The 12,358-nt window shown below is 33.1% G+C and overlaps 1 protein-coding gene across 6 annotated transcripts; it reads left to right on the top strand.

Annotated features, from left to right (window-relative positions):
* Positions 1-550: 550 nt before the first annotated feature.
* Positions 551-4,407, top strand: LOC132036796 (putative disease resistance RPP13-like protein 3). 6 transcript variants are annotated; one of them, XR_009409675.1, is made up of 4 exons: positions 555-1,153; positions 1,800-2,017; positions 2,580-2,657; positions 4,155-4,407. XR_009409675.1 is itself a non-coding variant. In XM_059427183.1 (3 exons), exons 1-3 carry the CDS (start codon positions 763-765, stop codon positions 3,188-3,190), a joined length of 651 nt encoding a protein of 216 aa, XP_059283166.1. In that variant the 5' UTR covers positions 551-762; the 3' UTR covers positions 3,191-3,519. The 6 variants fall into 6 exon arrangements, 3 of the variants coding, with proteins under 3 accessions (XP_059283166.1, XP_059283164.1, XP_059283167.1); XR_009409674.1 differs by lacking the exon at positions 4,155-4,407 and adding an exon at positions 3,149-3,519; XM_059427183.1 differs by lacking the exons at positions 2,580-2,657; positions 4,155-4,407 and adding an exon at positions 3,149-3,519 and having other exon boundaries at positions 551-1,153.
* The last annotated feature ends 7,951 nt before the right edge of the window (positions 4,408-12,358 follow it).

Below are 12,358 nucleotides of genomic sequence, written 5' to 3'. Positions count from 1 at the left end.
AGAATTTTATTTATGCTTTAAGGCATAATTAAAAGTCTGTCGATTCTGGCAGATTTTGCCTTAAAGTAGACTTTTTGTTATATTTTAAGGTAAAATTTGCCACATAAGATATGCTTTTTGCAAAAGTCTTATCCTGAAAACTTTTTTTATTAACTGAGCGAAAGTTTAAATCTAAAATTCTTTTTATTAATTGAGCGAAAATTCAAATTTAAAATTTTAAAATATTTTCAATTATCTTTTTAAGTGAAGGATAAAATTAAAGACCTGCAATTTGAGGGCCGAAAATTAAAGACTACCAGACAATCCGCGAAAAAAAATGATTTTAATTGTCCGTGGAGAGAGAAAAGTCTAACTATATCAATTGGTGAAGACACTTGCAACAAATTTGATTGGTTGGAGCAAAAGATAGAGAGTCCGTTTTTGATTGCGTAAATATCTACTTACATTATCAAATTGTAAAACTTATGTCCAAAATAAATTATAAGGTGGTGGACCATTGCACAACATATATGACTGCTATTTTAGACTTTTCTGCCAGATTCACATTTACATTTCCATAAGGCCCAATGGCCCATGTTCATCTGTCAGATTTTCTAATATATCACATAATGAATGGACCCTCTTAAACACTCAGATTATAACAGCCAAACTCACAATCACCTGCTTATGTCTTTGTGTATCTTTCTCTAGCTTTCTTCCAATATCGTCTATACAACCTTCTTTTTGCAGCTCTGATTAAAGTGAAATCCAACACTCTTGAAGATGGTTGATGCCTTTGTGTCATTTGCAGTTGAAAAATTGGGGGATTTCTTCATACAGGAAGTTTCCGTGTGTTTAAGTCTAAGAGAGGATGTGCAGGCCAAATTCTACAATGTCAGCAAGGAGATCCAATCACTCAAGCAGCGTATCATGGATATCTCTCGCAAACGAGAGACTTATGGTATTAGAGATATCAATAATACAGGAGAAAGACCAAGAAATGGGCCAAACAATCGGTCAACCATGGCTAGAACATTGAGGAGATCTACCTCCTATGTAGATGAGGAGCAGATTTTTCTTGGCTTTCAAGATGTTGTAGAAAGACTGCTAGCTGAACTTCTTAAATCAGAACCTCGTCAAAGCGTCATCTCCATTTATGGTATGGGAGGAGTAGGTAAGATCACTCTTGTGAAAAATCTTTACATCAGTCTTAATATTAGCTCTAGCTTCCCAACACGCGCTTGGATATGTGTTTCTCAAGAGTACATCATGATGGATCTCCTTAAGAATATCATAAAATCCATCTGAGATCGCAACAAGAAAATTCTAGATTTGTTGAAGATGACCAAGACAGATCTAGAAATTTACCTTCGTGATCTATTAAAAGAACACAAATATCTTGTGGTGGTTGATGATGTATATTAGAGAAAAGCTTAGAAAAGTTTAAAAAAAGCATTTCCAAACGGCAGCAGAGTTATTATTATCACGTGTAAGGATGATGTCGCTGAAAGAGCAGACGACAAAGGTTTTGTCTATAGACTTCGTTTCCTAGGCCAAGGAGAAAGTTGGGATCTCTTTTATAGGAAACTACTCAATGTTCAGGTAATAGTTCCAGAAATGGAAAGGTTAGCTAGATATATGGTGAAAAAATGTGGAGGCTTACCACTTGCAATTGTTGTATTAAGCGACTACTTTCGCATAAAAAGAGGTTAAAAGAATGGTGATGACTATTGAAATCTCCTCCTACACACTATCATTGAGCTACAATTATTTGCCGACTGCGCTCAAGCAGTGTTTTCTTTACTTTGGTATTTTTCCAGAAGATCGTGTGATCTATGTTGAAAACATTATATGGTTGTGGATAGCTGAGGGTTTCATACCAAACGGAGAAGAAAGAGTTGAGGATGTCGCTGAAGGCTTCTTGAATGAGCTGATAAGACGAAGCTTGATAAAAATGGTAGATTCATTTTGGGAAAAAGTTATTAAATGTAGGATTCATGATCTACTTCGGGATCTTGCCGTACAAAAGGCATTGGAGGTAAACTTCCTTGACACCTATGACCCAAGAAAGCAGTCCATATCATCCTTACGTCTCAGACATGTCATTCATGATCAAGCACAAAAGTACCTCTCACTTGATCTTTCTAATTTCAAGTTGAGGTCAATTATGTTCTACGATCAAGATTTTTGTCAAATCAAATGAGTCTTATAAAGTTCCGTAATGTGTTCCAACATATATATTTGTTGTACTTGGATATTCGTGGTGGCACTATACCTATAGAACCTGATGCCATAGGAAGTTTGTACCACCTCAAGTTCTTAAGCTTGACAGGTATTTGTGATACACATGAATAATTTTACACATGCATGATATTATGAAGTTTTTGGCATTGGCATTAGCAGTGGTAATTGTTGACAGTGTAAGAAAGTTGATAGTTTATTTTAATGTTTTGATGGATCTTTAGTACTTTATTCATCTTATATTCCATCTAGACAAATGTTAGCATTGATTAAAGTATGTGCTTAATCAAAGCTTTTCATCCTCAGAAATTGTTATTTCCAATTTGAATTTTTTACTCATAAAAGAAATTGATTTTTAGGTCGCAGAGGAAGAGTGATGGGGGAGATTTGTTTTTCATCTGGATGCTATAGTGTAGTTAGCTGTAGAGTCTAATTAGGTAGAATTTATTGTTCTGCTTCATTTCAGTGGCATTTCCCTTGATCTTTTAATTTTTTCGACCTACTTAAAAAATCTTTTTGAACCATCTATAACAATGCAATGTGATGGACTTCATTGTTATTTATATAGGAAAACATAGAGCTTAAATCAAATAATAGAGTCTATGTGACTTATGATAATGAAAAAGCTGTACGAATCCTTCTTTTCACTTTCTTCATAGTTAGAAAGAATATAGATATGATCTTTTGGCCAACAAATAGAAGGTAAGGTATAATAAGCATCACATTTTATCAAACATTGTAAGTTAGTTCGAGGAATCAATATACACTATATGAAATTGTTGGATTCAGTACACATTAGACTTTGGCTGAACAAATCAAACATTATAAGTTATAATAAGCATCACATTTTATCTTTATGATTAATCGCAAATGCATCACTTCTCTATTATTCTTTCTGTCTTAAATATGGCTCTTATGCTTGATGCAGCTTAAGTGCACCTCAGGCTTAGTTAACCCAAGGTCAAAGTGATTTCCTTGAGGCTGCTCTCGGCTCTACCAAGGTGCTTTTGAGAAAATCATCATTTTTCTTCTGGGGCTATTTATCTAGTCTCAGTTATTGTATGATGATGCTTTAGAACCAATAGATATAATAATGGTCCTGTGTGTGGACTTATAAGTTGGTTATCTTAGAGTTCTTTTTTTGTAATGCAGTCAGCAATTTTTAATACCCTCAAGTTTCTTGATTGGGAGAATTAAGTGCCGAAAAAAATGCCGCCTAAACATGTATTGTTGAAATTTGTGGAATGTCCAAAGCAAATGCTTTTGGATTCTCACATTTATGCACTCAGCTTCTTCATTGGAACGTTATGCACTCAGCTTCTTCATTAGAATGTTATCATATGACTAAAGGAAAAGAAGACGCATACTCTGGAAGCACTCAATTGTTCAGTTTCAGTTCCTGTTTCTATTTCTTTGCAATATGAAAAGTTGGAGTCTCTTACATCTTGCACTAACATTAATTCCTCTGATATTGGAACAGGCCATGGTCCATCTAGTATTTGTATACTCTAGCATATAATACAATTGCGTACAGTTCTGGGCAGATCCCGAAATACATACTGGAAGTAAACAAAGTAACACCACTATGAACATATGCAGTTTCTGTGAATTGACTTGGTAATTGAGGAGGCATCATTATTCCTCAGGAAAAGCAGGTTTCATAGAAAATACGATACAAGGAGTATGAACAGAATGTGCAGTAGCAGCAGACTAATAAATTTGCGAATGTGCAGTAACTGTACTTAATTTCAACCAATATTTTAAATTTTAGGTAATACGTGGAATTTACCTTCTTCTTTCATTGGGGTGTGTGAGTGTGTGTGTGTGTGTGTGTGTGTGTGTGTGTGTGTGTGTGTAGTGATCTAAGTACTTTGTCAACTGTCTTTTGTGAAAAACTGATGTGTGCCATCGTCTTTTGTTTTTGTCCTCTGTAGTGGTATTGGTGCTGTCTTTCCAATTGATGTAATGTTGATCTTAATTACTAGCATGAAATGCATGTAAAGCAGCATTTAAGTAGAGGGAAGAGGGATCGAAGAGGGTTCCATCTGGTCAGCTTAAAGCAGGCCGTATATCGAAAACATTTAGTATTTATGCTCTTTAGTGTGTTCAATGGAAGTGGGAGTTGTCCATGATGCTAACCATGCAGAATGACTTTTGTCCTATGAAACAGATATCATTTCTTAATAACATCATTTTGATGACACTCAAATTTAGTTCCTTTTAAGGTCAGATCATGTCAGGCGAAGAAGGCATGTAATTAAATCTGATTCAGTAAATTAGACTTCTAATAATTGATTATTTTGGCATGCATTGCGTCTCTGATTTTGGAGTAAAAACTGTGGCCTTTATGGCTTGTAGAATCTGTCTAAAACCAGAAACAACGAGGCATAAGATGTTTGAGAATGTATGTACAGAATCAGAAATCCAAAAAATTGAGGGACTATAATAAATTCACAAGGGATTTGTGAAATTTGTGAATCGCATTGTAGGAAATATACTGAAGCTAGTTAGATAAATGAACTCCTTTGCTGTGCAAGGATGAGTAAAAGACATTAAAATGTAGGGCAAAATGCACAAAGTACCATATACCTTTTCTAATATCATAATTTAACATATATATATATATATCTAATAATTTTAAACTCTCTTTTTATTGTTTCTAATATATTTAAACCCCACCAAACCCGCCCCTGTCTTCTTCATTTCCTCCCACCCCACACTTCTTCTTCTTCTTCAGGAAATATAATAACTCTCATCACTTCTCTACTTTTTCTTCATCCATTCATTTTTTTCTCATCAAACCCATAAAAAATTCCATATTATGTAAACGGCATGAAAATTTTGGGCTGAATCATACCAGAAAGGTTCTTCAAAATTCGCTACGGTGATCGGCGTTGTTTTTGGCGAATTGACAATTTGAGGGCGATTTTGTTGGCTTGGATTCGTCTGAAATTCCACATGGGGGGTTGGATTCCGCGGGTTGAATTAACTTTGTGGAGATCTTTCCATGCTCTTAAGATCAAAGAATGGAAGCAAAATTTCTTTGATTATTTATGGATTTCATGGATGAAAAATATAAGATCTTTTGTAGTCAAGCAAAAAAATTCATTTCAAGAATATGAACGTAAGGGTGAATTGGTGTTTATCTTCCAACTTTGATAATGTTAAGAATTCAACTTTAAGGAAGGTGGGATAGAAGCTGGTAGTTATATGGTAATATGGGTGGACCAACCAGGGTGGCAATGAAGGTGGCGATGACAGTATATAAATGATGTGTCCATAGTTAGAGAAGAAAGAGAAGAAAAGATTAAAAGTTCCTAATATTCCTTTTATCTTAAAAATCAAATAAAATCTTTTCTTGTTAAGAACAATTATTTATTAAAAAGATTAAGATTATCTTGCTATATAGTGTTCATAAAAAAGTCAACATTTTAATCCCTTTTTCTTACTAATTTTATAACACCTCTTCTGCCCCGGAAAATAAGGTATTTAAATTATGTTGAGTTTGTGTAATAGGTCGCATGTATAATTTGAGTGTGAACTCGATATTTTGGATATAGTTTAAGTGTCATTTGATGTATTTTGCCTAAAATGTAGACACAAAGTACCATATACCTTTTCTAATATTATATATATATATATATATATATATATATATATATATATAATCTAATAATTTTAAACTCTCATTGTAATATATTGATACCAAACAGAAATATAATAACTTAATACTAGTAACTTTTTTCACTTAAAAAATCTCAACCATATTATACGAGTTCAATAAATTATTAACTCGTTAGGTTGGGCAACATTTCAAGAATAGGAGTTGGATCTTCCACGAAATATAGTTGATTGATTTTCTAATACCTTCTACAACTAATTCTTTAAGATTCAATTGATAATATAAAATTTTTGTAAATTGTTATACTATAAAAATTCCGTAAATTGTTATATTAACAATATTAAATCCTTATACAAAGTAATGTAAAACAAAACATCTTATTCGACCGTTTTTATTTATTTTTATAAAAAGGAAAAATCAACTAAGTTATATAAAACTACAGTAGAGTGAGCAAAAGTAATTGAAGAAATGGTTGAAGTGAATTGGAATTTATTTGTATACTTACCTCTACTAATATGAAAGAACATCATACATGCATGAAAAATGAGCTCTCTTCAACATCTCCACTTCTTTCATTCTCTCGGGAATCTCCTTTAGTTTTGGACAGAGATGGATAGCAAGACCTTTAATCAGAGGCATGACATTTGTGACTAAATGCCATCTTTCTAGGTTCGGAAGATTATCAAGAAGAAGGAACTCCAATTAACAGAAGTTGTTATCACTATAGGTAATTTCTTTTCCTTCATAAGCTGCTTCTAAGTTGAGATTCCTTAGGTTTGGAAACATTCCCAAAATAGGTATCGGATCTTCCATGAGTTTTGAGTCTCGAAGGACCATCATTGTGATGGAACTTGGAAATGGGTCCGACAAAGACAGTTTTTCTATTCTCCCTTGTAAATCAGTTTTTGAATCTTTTGACAAGAACTAAGAAATTCAAGGCTTGGGAATGAATCATCAACTTTACACGCCAATCTGAGACTGCTAAGGTTTTCAAGTTGTTAATGTTATTCAGGGAGTAAGTTTTCGTGATATTATGCCATAAGAAGTGATGCATTTGCGATTAATCATAAAGATAAAATATGATGCTTATTATAACTTATGATGTTTGATTTGTTCAGCCAAAGTCTAATGTGTACTGAGGCCAACAATTTCATATAGTGTATATTGATTCCTCGAACTAACTTACAATGTTTGATAAAATGTGATGCTTATTATACCTCACCTTCTGTTTATTGGACAAAGATCATATCTATATTCTTTCTAACTATGAAGAAAGTGAAAAGAAGAAGCCGCACAGCTTTTTCATTATCACAAGTCATATACACTCTATTGTTTGATTTAAGCTCTATGTTTTCCTATATAAGTAACAATGAAGTCCATCACATTGCATCGTTCAAAAAGATTTTTAGATAAGTATGTCGAAAAAATAAAAACATCAAGGGAAATGCCACTGAAAAGAAACAGAACAGTAAAATGAAAGCTAAATTCTACCTGATTAGAGTCTACAGCTAACTACACTGTAGCATCCAGATGAAAAACCGATCTCCCCCATCACTTTTCCTCCGCGACCTGAAAATCAATTTCTTTTATGAGTAAAAAATTCAAATTGGAAATGACAGTTTCTGAGGATGAAAAGCTTTGATTAAGCACATACTTTAATCAACGCTAACATGTGTCTAGATGGAATATAAGATGAATAAAGTACTAAAGATCCATCAAAACATTAAAATAAACTATCAACTTTCTTATACTCTATAATTACCACTGCTAATGCCAATGCCAAAATAATTGATGTCATACACTCCCTCAACTACGGAAGTGAGAGTTCATGTTTCATTATATTTTCAGCTGAAATCTGTAATCTACAACTAATAGAAATGGGAACATTCATAGATGTATAAAGAAGAGTAAACATGAGAAGATCAATACACAGCCTAACTTATGAACCATAATTTAGAAAACAGAATAAAAGGAATAAAGGTCGAACAGAAGATATGCACTTGCGAATTGGAAGATATGCTGTCAATTTTGTTTTTATACTTCTATTTATTGGTAAAATCTGTTTTATACTTTTAAACATTGTCATGAAGAATCATGATTAAGTTATGAGTCAATGTCGGAAAATTTTAGGTATAGAAAAGTAAAATATTATAAAGCAATCAAGGAAGTAAATTGATTTAATCAAACCACCCAGGTTAATTATATGTTATAGCTACAGGTACACAATTGGAAAAATTATAGGAATGAAAGAACAACCTGTCAGGCTAAGTTTATCCCACAACATTAAAGTTAAAGATTATTTTCTTAAGTTGGTCATATCCATCTAATTTTTCTAGTTTAAATATGCTCTTCTCCTTCAATCTCCACATAAATAAAATTACTGTTTGTGATAGCCAAGATCCCAGATTTAAGCTACAGCAACATGGAGTATCACTTAAACTTTCTGATATCAAAATACAAGGAAAATGGTTTAAGGAAGAGGAAGATGTAAACTTCTTCAAACTAATGCAACGAGGATACCTGAGAAGCCCAATCTTTAAGTCCTCTCAAAAGAACTTCAGGATGAAGTCAATAAAAGCTCTAGTGTCGATGCTCCAAAACCTATTTCTCGTGATCTGTGTGGTTCAAGAGACTCACGATCGATCAAATTTTACAGCGACAGCTCTCCTCGGGTGTTATTCAAGAGAATGAACTAAGATATGATTCCACTTCCTTTGACGACAAAGAAAGTTTATAATAGTTTATACCATTTGGAAGGTTTGTTGGTTTAAGATAGCTTTTCGTGCCCTTACTTTTAACCACCAAGCTAGAAGATATTGGTGACAATTGCACATGTATATAAGGACTACTAATTAGTTATTTGAACATATACTTATTCATATATCCTGCCAATACTTTTATGTCAGAACATGGCTAGTCCTCAAGATATTTACTTCTATTAATTTCCCATGATCAAAAGAACTTGTATTTAAGTTCATCAACTGACTTCAGTATCAGCCAGTTGCGTCAAGAAATAAATCTAATTCCTGCTATCTGCCAAACGGAAATATAAATTATCACGTCACGATAGATTGATTTAATTTCTCATCACCATAATGAGCCTGGAGATCCTAAACTCAAGTACGGAAATCAATTTTCACGATAGATTGATTTAATTTCTCATCACCATAATGAGCCTGGAGATCCTAAACTCATAGCAACAAATAAATAAGAAGTACGGAAATCAATTTTCACCCCAAAGCCAACGCCTTATCCCAATTTTAGAGTGTGCCTGGAACGACATTGTCATTTCAGATAAATAGAAGTGACCTTGCGCTGAATAACAGCATTAGACAATATGCCATAGTTGTTCATGAAGCCAGAGAAGAAGAATCGAAGCAGAAGAAAGAGAACAATAATGACGGAAGAAACCGACAGATAGATGGTGAATCTGAGTGTTTTTTCTAAAATAATTTTGTGTATCAATTTGATACTGTCTATAGCTATGGCAAATACTAATTTCTTATGCAATCAATTCTTGATAGTTTTGTTATCCGTGAATCTGGCATTTTGTTCTAAATATTCTAAGCTCTAAATAATTTCTAAAGAAACTTCTTATGCTACCTACTTATTATATTTTCTAACATAGTATTAAACTTATCATGATTCTAAGAGCTGCTTAAGCAAGCTAGCTAAAAAATTGTAAGCCAGAGAGGCAAACAAAACTACTAGAAAAACACTAACCAGCGCCAGCACACTTCTATTTGTTCAGCATCATTTTCGAGACACACCTACTAAATCTAGAAAGCTTGGGCTTTGGTTTCTTGAATACTTTAAAGTTCTTGCTGGAGGTACATTAGCATATGAGCCAACGGGTATGATTCTTTGAAGGATGTTTAATGTCTATAGACTATCCAAACTCAAAATGTGTGCAGATAATCTCTAGTTACTGTTGGAAAAAAAAAAAAAAACCAAAGTAGCACTGATGTCGTCTCTTCTTTATTTTTAGACTACGTGGTTACGTGTCAATTTTATTCTAACGCACTTCTTCATATCACTGAACAATGGTCATATTCAAATATTGTCTCACCGTTATCATAAACAAACTCCATATAAAGTTGGGAACTGAAACTAGCATGGAGCAAATATTGGCTTTGACATGTTCAAGAATCGTGGTTTTCCTTCTGCAAGCTCAGCACTTGTCTGGACTCTTCCAGTAAATTATCTGATTTGGTCTTCACATTATTGAAGCGATGTATGGCTAAGTTACTTCTATGGGTCATTTGTCGTGTCAACTCCCATATAGTTATCTGCTAGCAAAAAAGCATTAGATTTTGAACCAAGGCATAGTGAATTAACAAAAGGATATGTAATGCATAAAACAGCGTTCAATAATTCTATCTAGTGGAAGTGAAAAATGTACTTTCCCGGTTGCTGAATGATAGATGTTTGTGTTACAGTAACTAAAAACAGAATGGAATAAAAAGTTGTCCAATTCTTTCTGGTTCATATCGTCGAACACTTTTGCTACATCAACGTTCTTCACTTTTTTCTTCCCCTAATATTTTGTTCATTTGTTCCTGATGGGAATTCGGTGTGTTTCCAAAGAAGAGCTGTAACAAATAATTACATGCATGTAAAAAGTTCTGCAAGGAAAGGGGTGAAAAAAAAGAAGACAGAGGGAAAGCAAATAATAACATCTTAAATCACAATTCACCTGAGAAGACAATTTCAGAGGCACATGACGATGCAAAAATGCAAAGATAATTTTTGAGCCAAATGAAAATTACTCCCTCTAAGATGTTTCACTGCACATGCAGTTTAAGGAAATAAAGAAACACTTTTCAAACTTGTAGTCTAAATGAACTATAGAAATTATTTTATTAAGGCTTAAAAATTAAATTTAAAGTTGAATGTCTTGTTGAAACTAACTAAAAAGGGAAGAGTGTTATATAAATTGAAACGGAGGAAGTATAAATTAATAATCTGTTAAAAAATATAGAGTCGAAAATTTATGTGCTCATCATGAAGAAACAATTAAGATAAAAAACTCACCAAATCCACGTTACTATTATTTAAAAATAGAAATCCAAGGCAAAAAACTCACCAAATCCTGTTTGTGTGAATTGGTAGAAGGAAATTGTACATCATATTTGTCGTTTGCAGAAAGTTTAGAATCTCTTGTTTGAGTCTTGACAAAAATTCCTAAGTGATCAGTTAAAAACTACCTCTCAATCCCACATAAATTGGGGGTTGGCAATGGGCATCATCACCATCAATATTGTTCTATTAGTAATTGAAGCTCATGATCTCAGGTTAATCAACCTGATATTGCTTCAAACACTCATACTTTTACCATTATCTCTAGAAGTTCGTCTTTCAAAGAAAAAAAAAAAAAAAAAAGAAGGAACTAGAAGTTCTCTGTAGTGTCTACACCTAAAGTTAATGTATGTACCAACATGACCATACTATATTTGCAACTGATTGGCATTGCCAAGATAAATTTTTTCCATCCGTTGTGCTCTATTTTTCGTTAAGTATGCATAGACTAAGTGATTAGTTAAATATCGTTTAATTTATTTGATGTAGAAAACTAGCAGTTGATCTCATACATGGTCACTCAACTTTTACTTTATTGCACTGAAGTCATGATACTAGTTTTGTAACGAAATAATCACCCAACTTTATGTAAGTATCACGGATGTCACTAAACTATATTTTTGGTAACCAAAGAGTCACTCAATTTTGCCTAAGTGTCAAACAAAGTGTAGAAAATTAGGGTCCACCCATAAGGGGTGCTTAAGCCCAATAGGGTAATAAAGTTCAGCCCTAAATGTATGTACCAACATAACCTATATTTAAGTACACTTAGGGTGTACAATATAAAATATATACTTCTACAGTTTTACAAATCTCTTCTCCATAATAAAGAATAAGGTTTGGACTGTGATATAGGAGGTTGCTTCGATGTACCGTGACAACTACCATTGGCTAGTAATTCCAACCGTGGTTCGACTTTCGCTTCCGCTACACGAAGAACACGTAAGTTCTCGTTTTATGGTTTATGTCTATCTAATTAGTTTAGATTAATGTGTTACATGTAATCCTCCATGTAATCCTCCACTGGTAGCAGAGCCATAAGGTCGGTTTTCTGGTCTAAAAATAATATAGAAATTATTCTGATTTTATGTGTGGATATAGAAATGCGTTTCTAATGTATTTTTGCACTGTGCAATTAGAATAATAAAACTTAATTGTGTATTGATTTGAAAGTAAGTTTTAAATCAGCTAAATATAAGTTTTAAATCAGCTAAATCTTTCTCTCGCATATTTTTAAAGTCACATCCTTTATCAATTTTCCCTACTGATTTGAAAACATGTTTTTGAATCAGTAATTTTTTTTTTCACCAAGAATTGTTTATGAAATCAGTTTTCAGAAGTGAATTTTTATTTGAATAAGTTTTTAAATAGATAAAAATAATTTCCCACCGAGAATTTTTCTGAAATCTGGTTTTTTTTTTTTCCAGATCGAAATTG

Source organism: Lycium ferocissimum, chromosome 11 (assembly GCF_029784015.1).
Source record: "Lycium ferocissimum isolate CSIRO_LF1 chromosome 11, AGI_CSIRO_Lferr_CH_V1, whole genome shotgun sequence".
In the NCBI taxonomy this organism is placed as follows: domain Eukaryota; kingdom Viridiplantae; phylum Streptophyta; class Magnoliopsida; order Solanales; family Solanaceae; genus Lycium; species Lycium ferocissimum.
The sequence above is the reverse complement of the archived record's forward strand: the minus strand, read 5'-3'. Positions and strand labels throughout refer to the sequence as shown.

Bases quoted from the DNA above. Each gene is read 5' to 3' on its own strand.
- LOC132036796 (XM_059427181.1), top strand. From the start codon at position 763: ATGGTTGATGCCTTTGTGTCATTTGCAGTTGAAAAATTGGGGGATTTC. The intron at 1,154-1,799 runs GTAAGATCACTC...GTATTTTTCCAG, and splicing joins TTATGGTATGGGAGGAGTAG to AAGATCGTGTGATCTATGTT.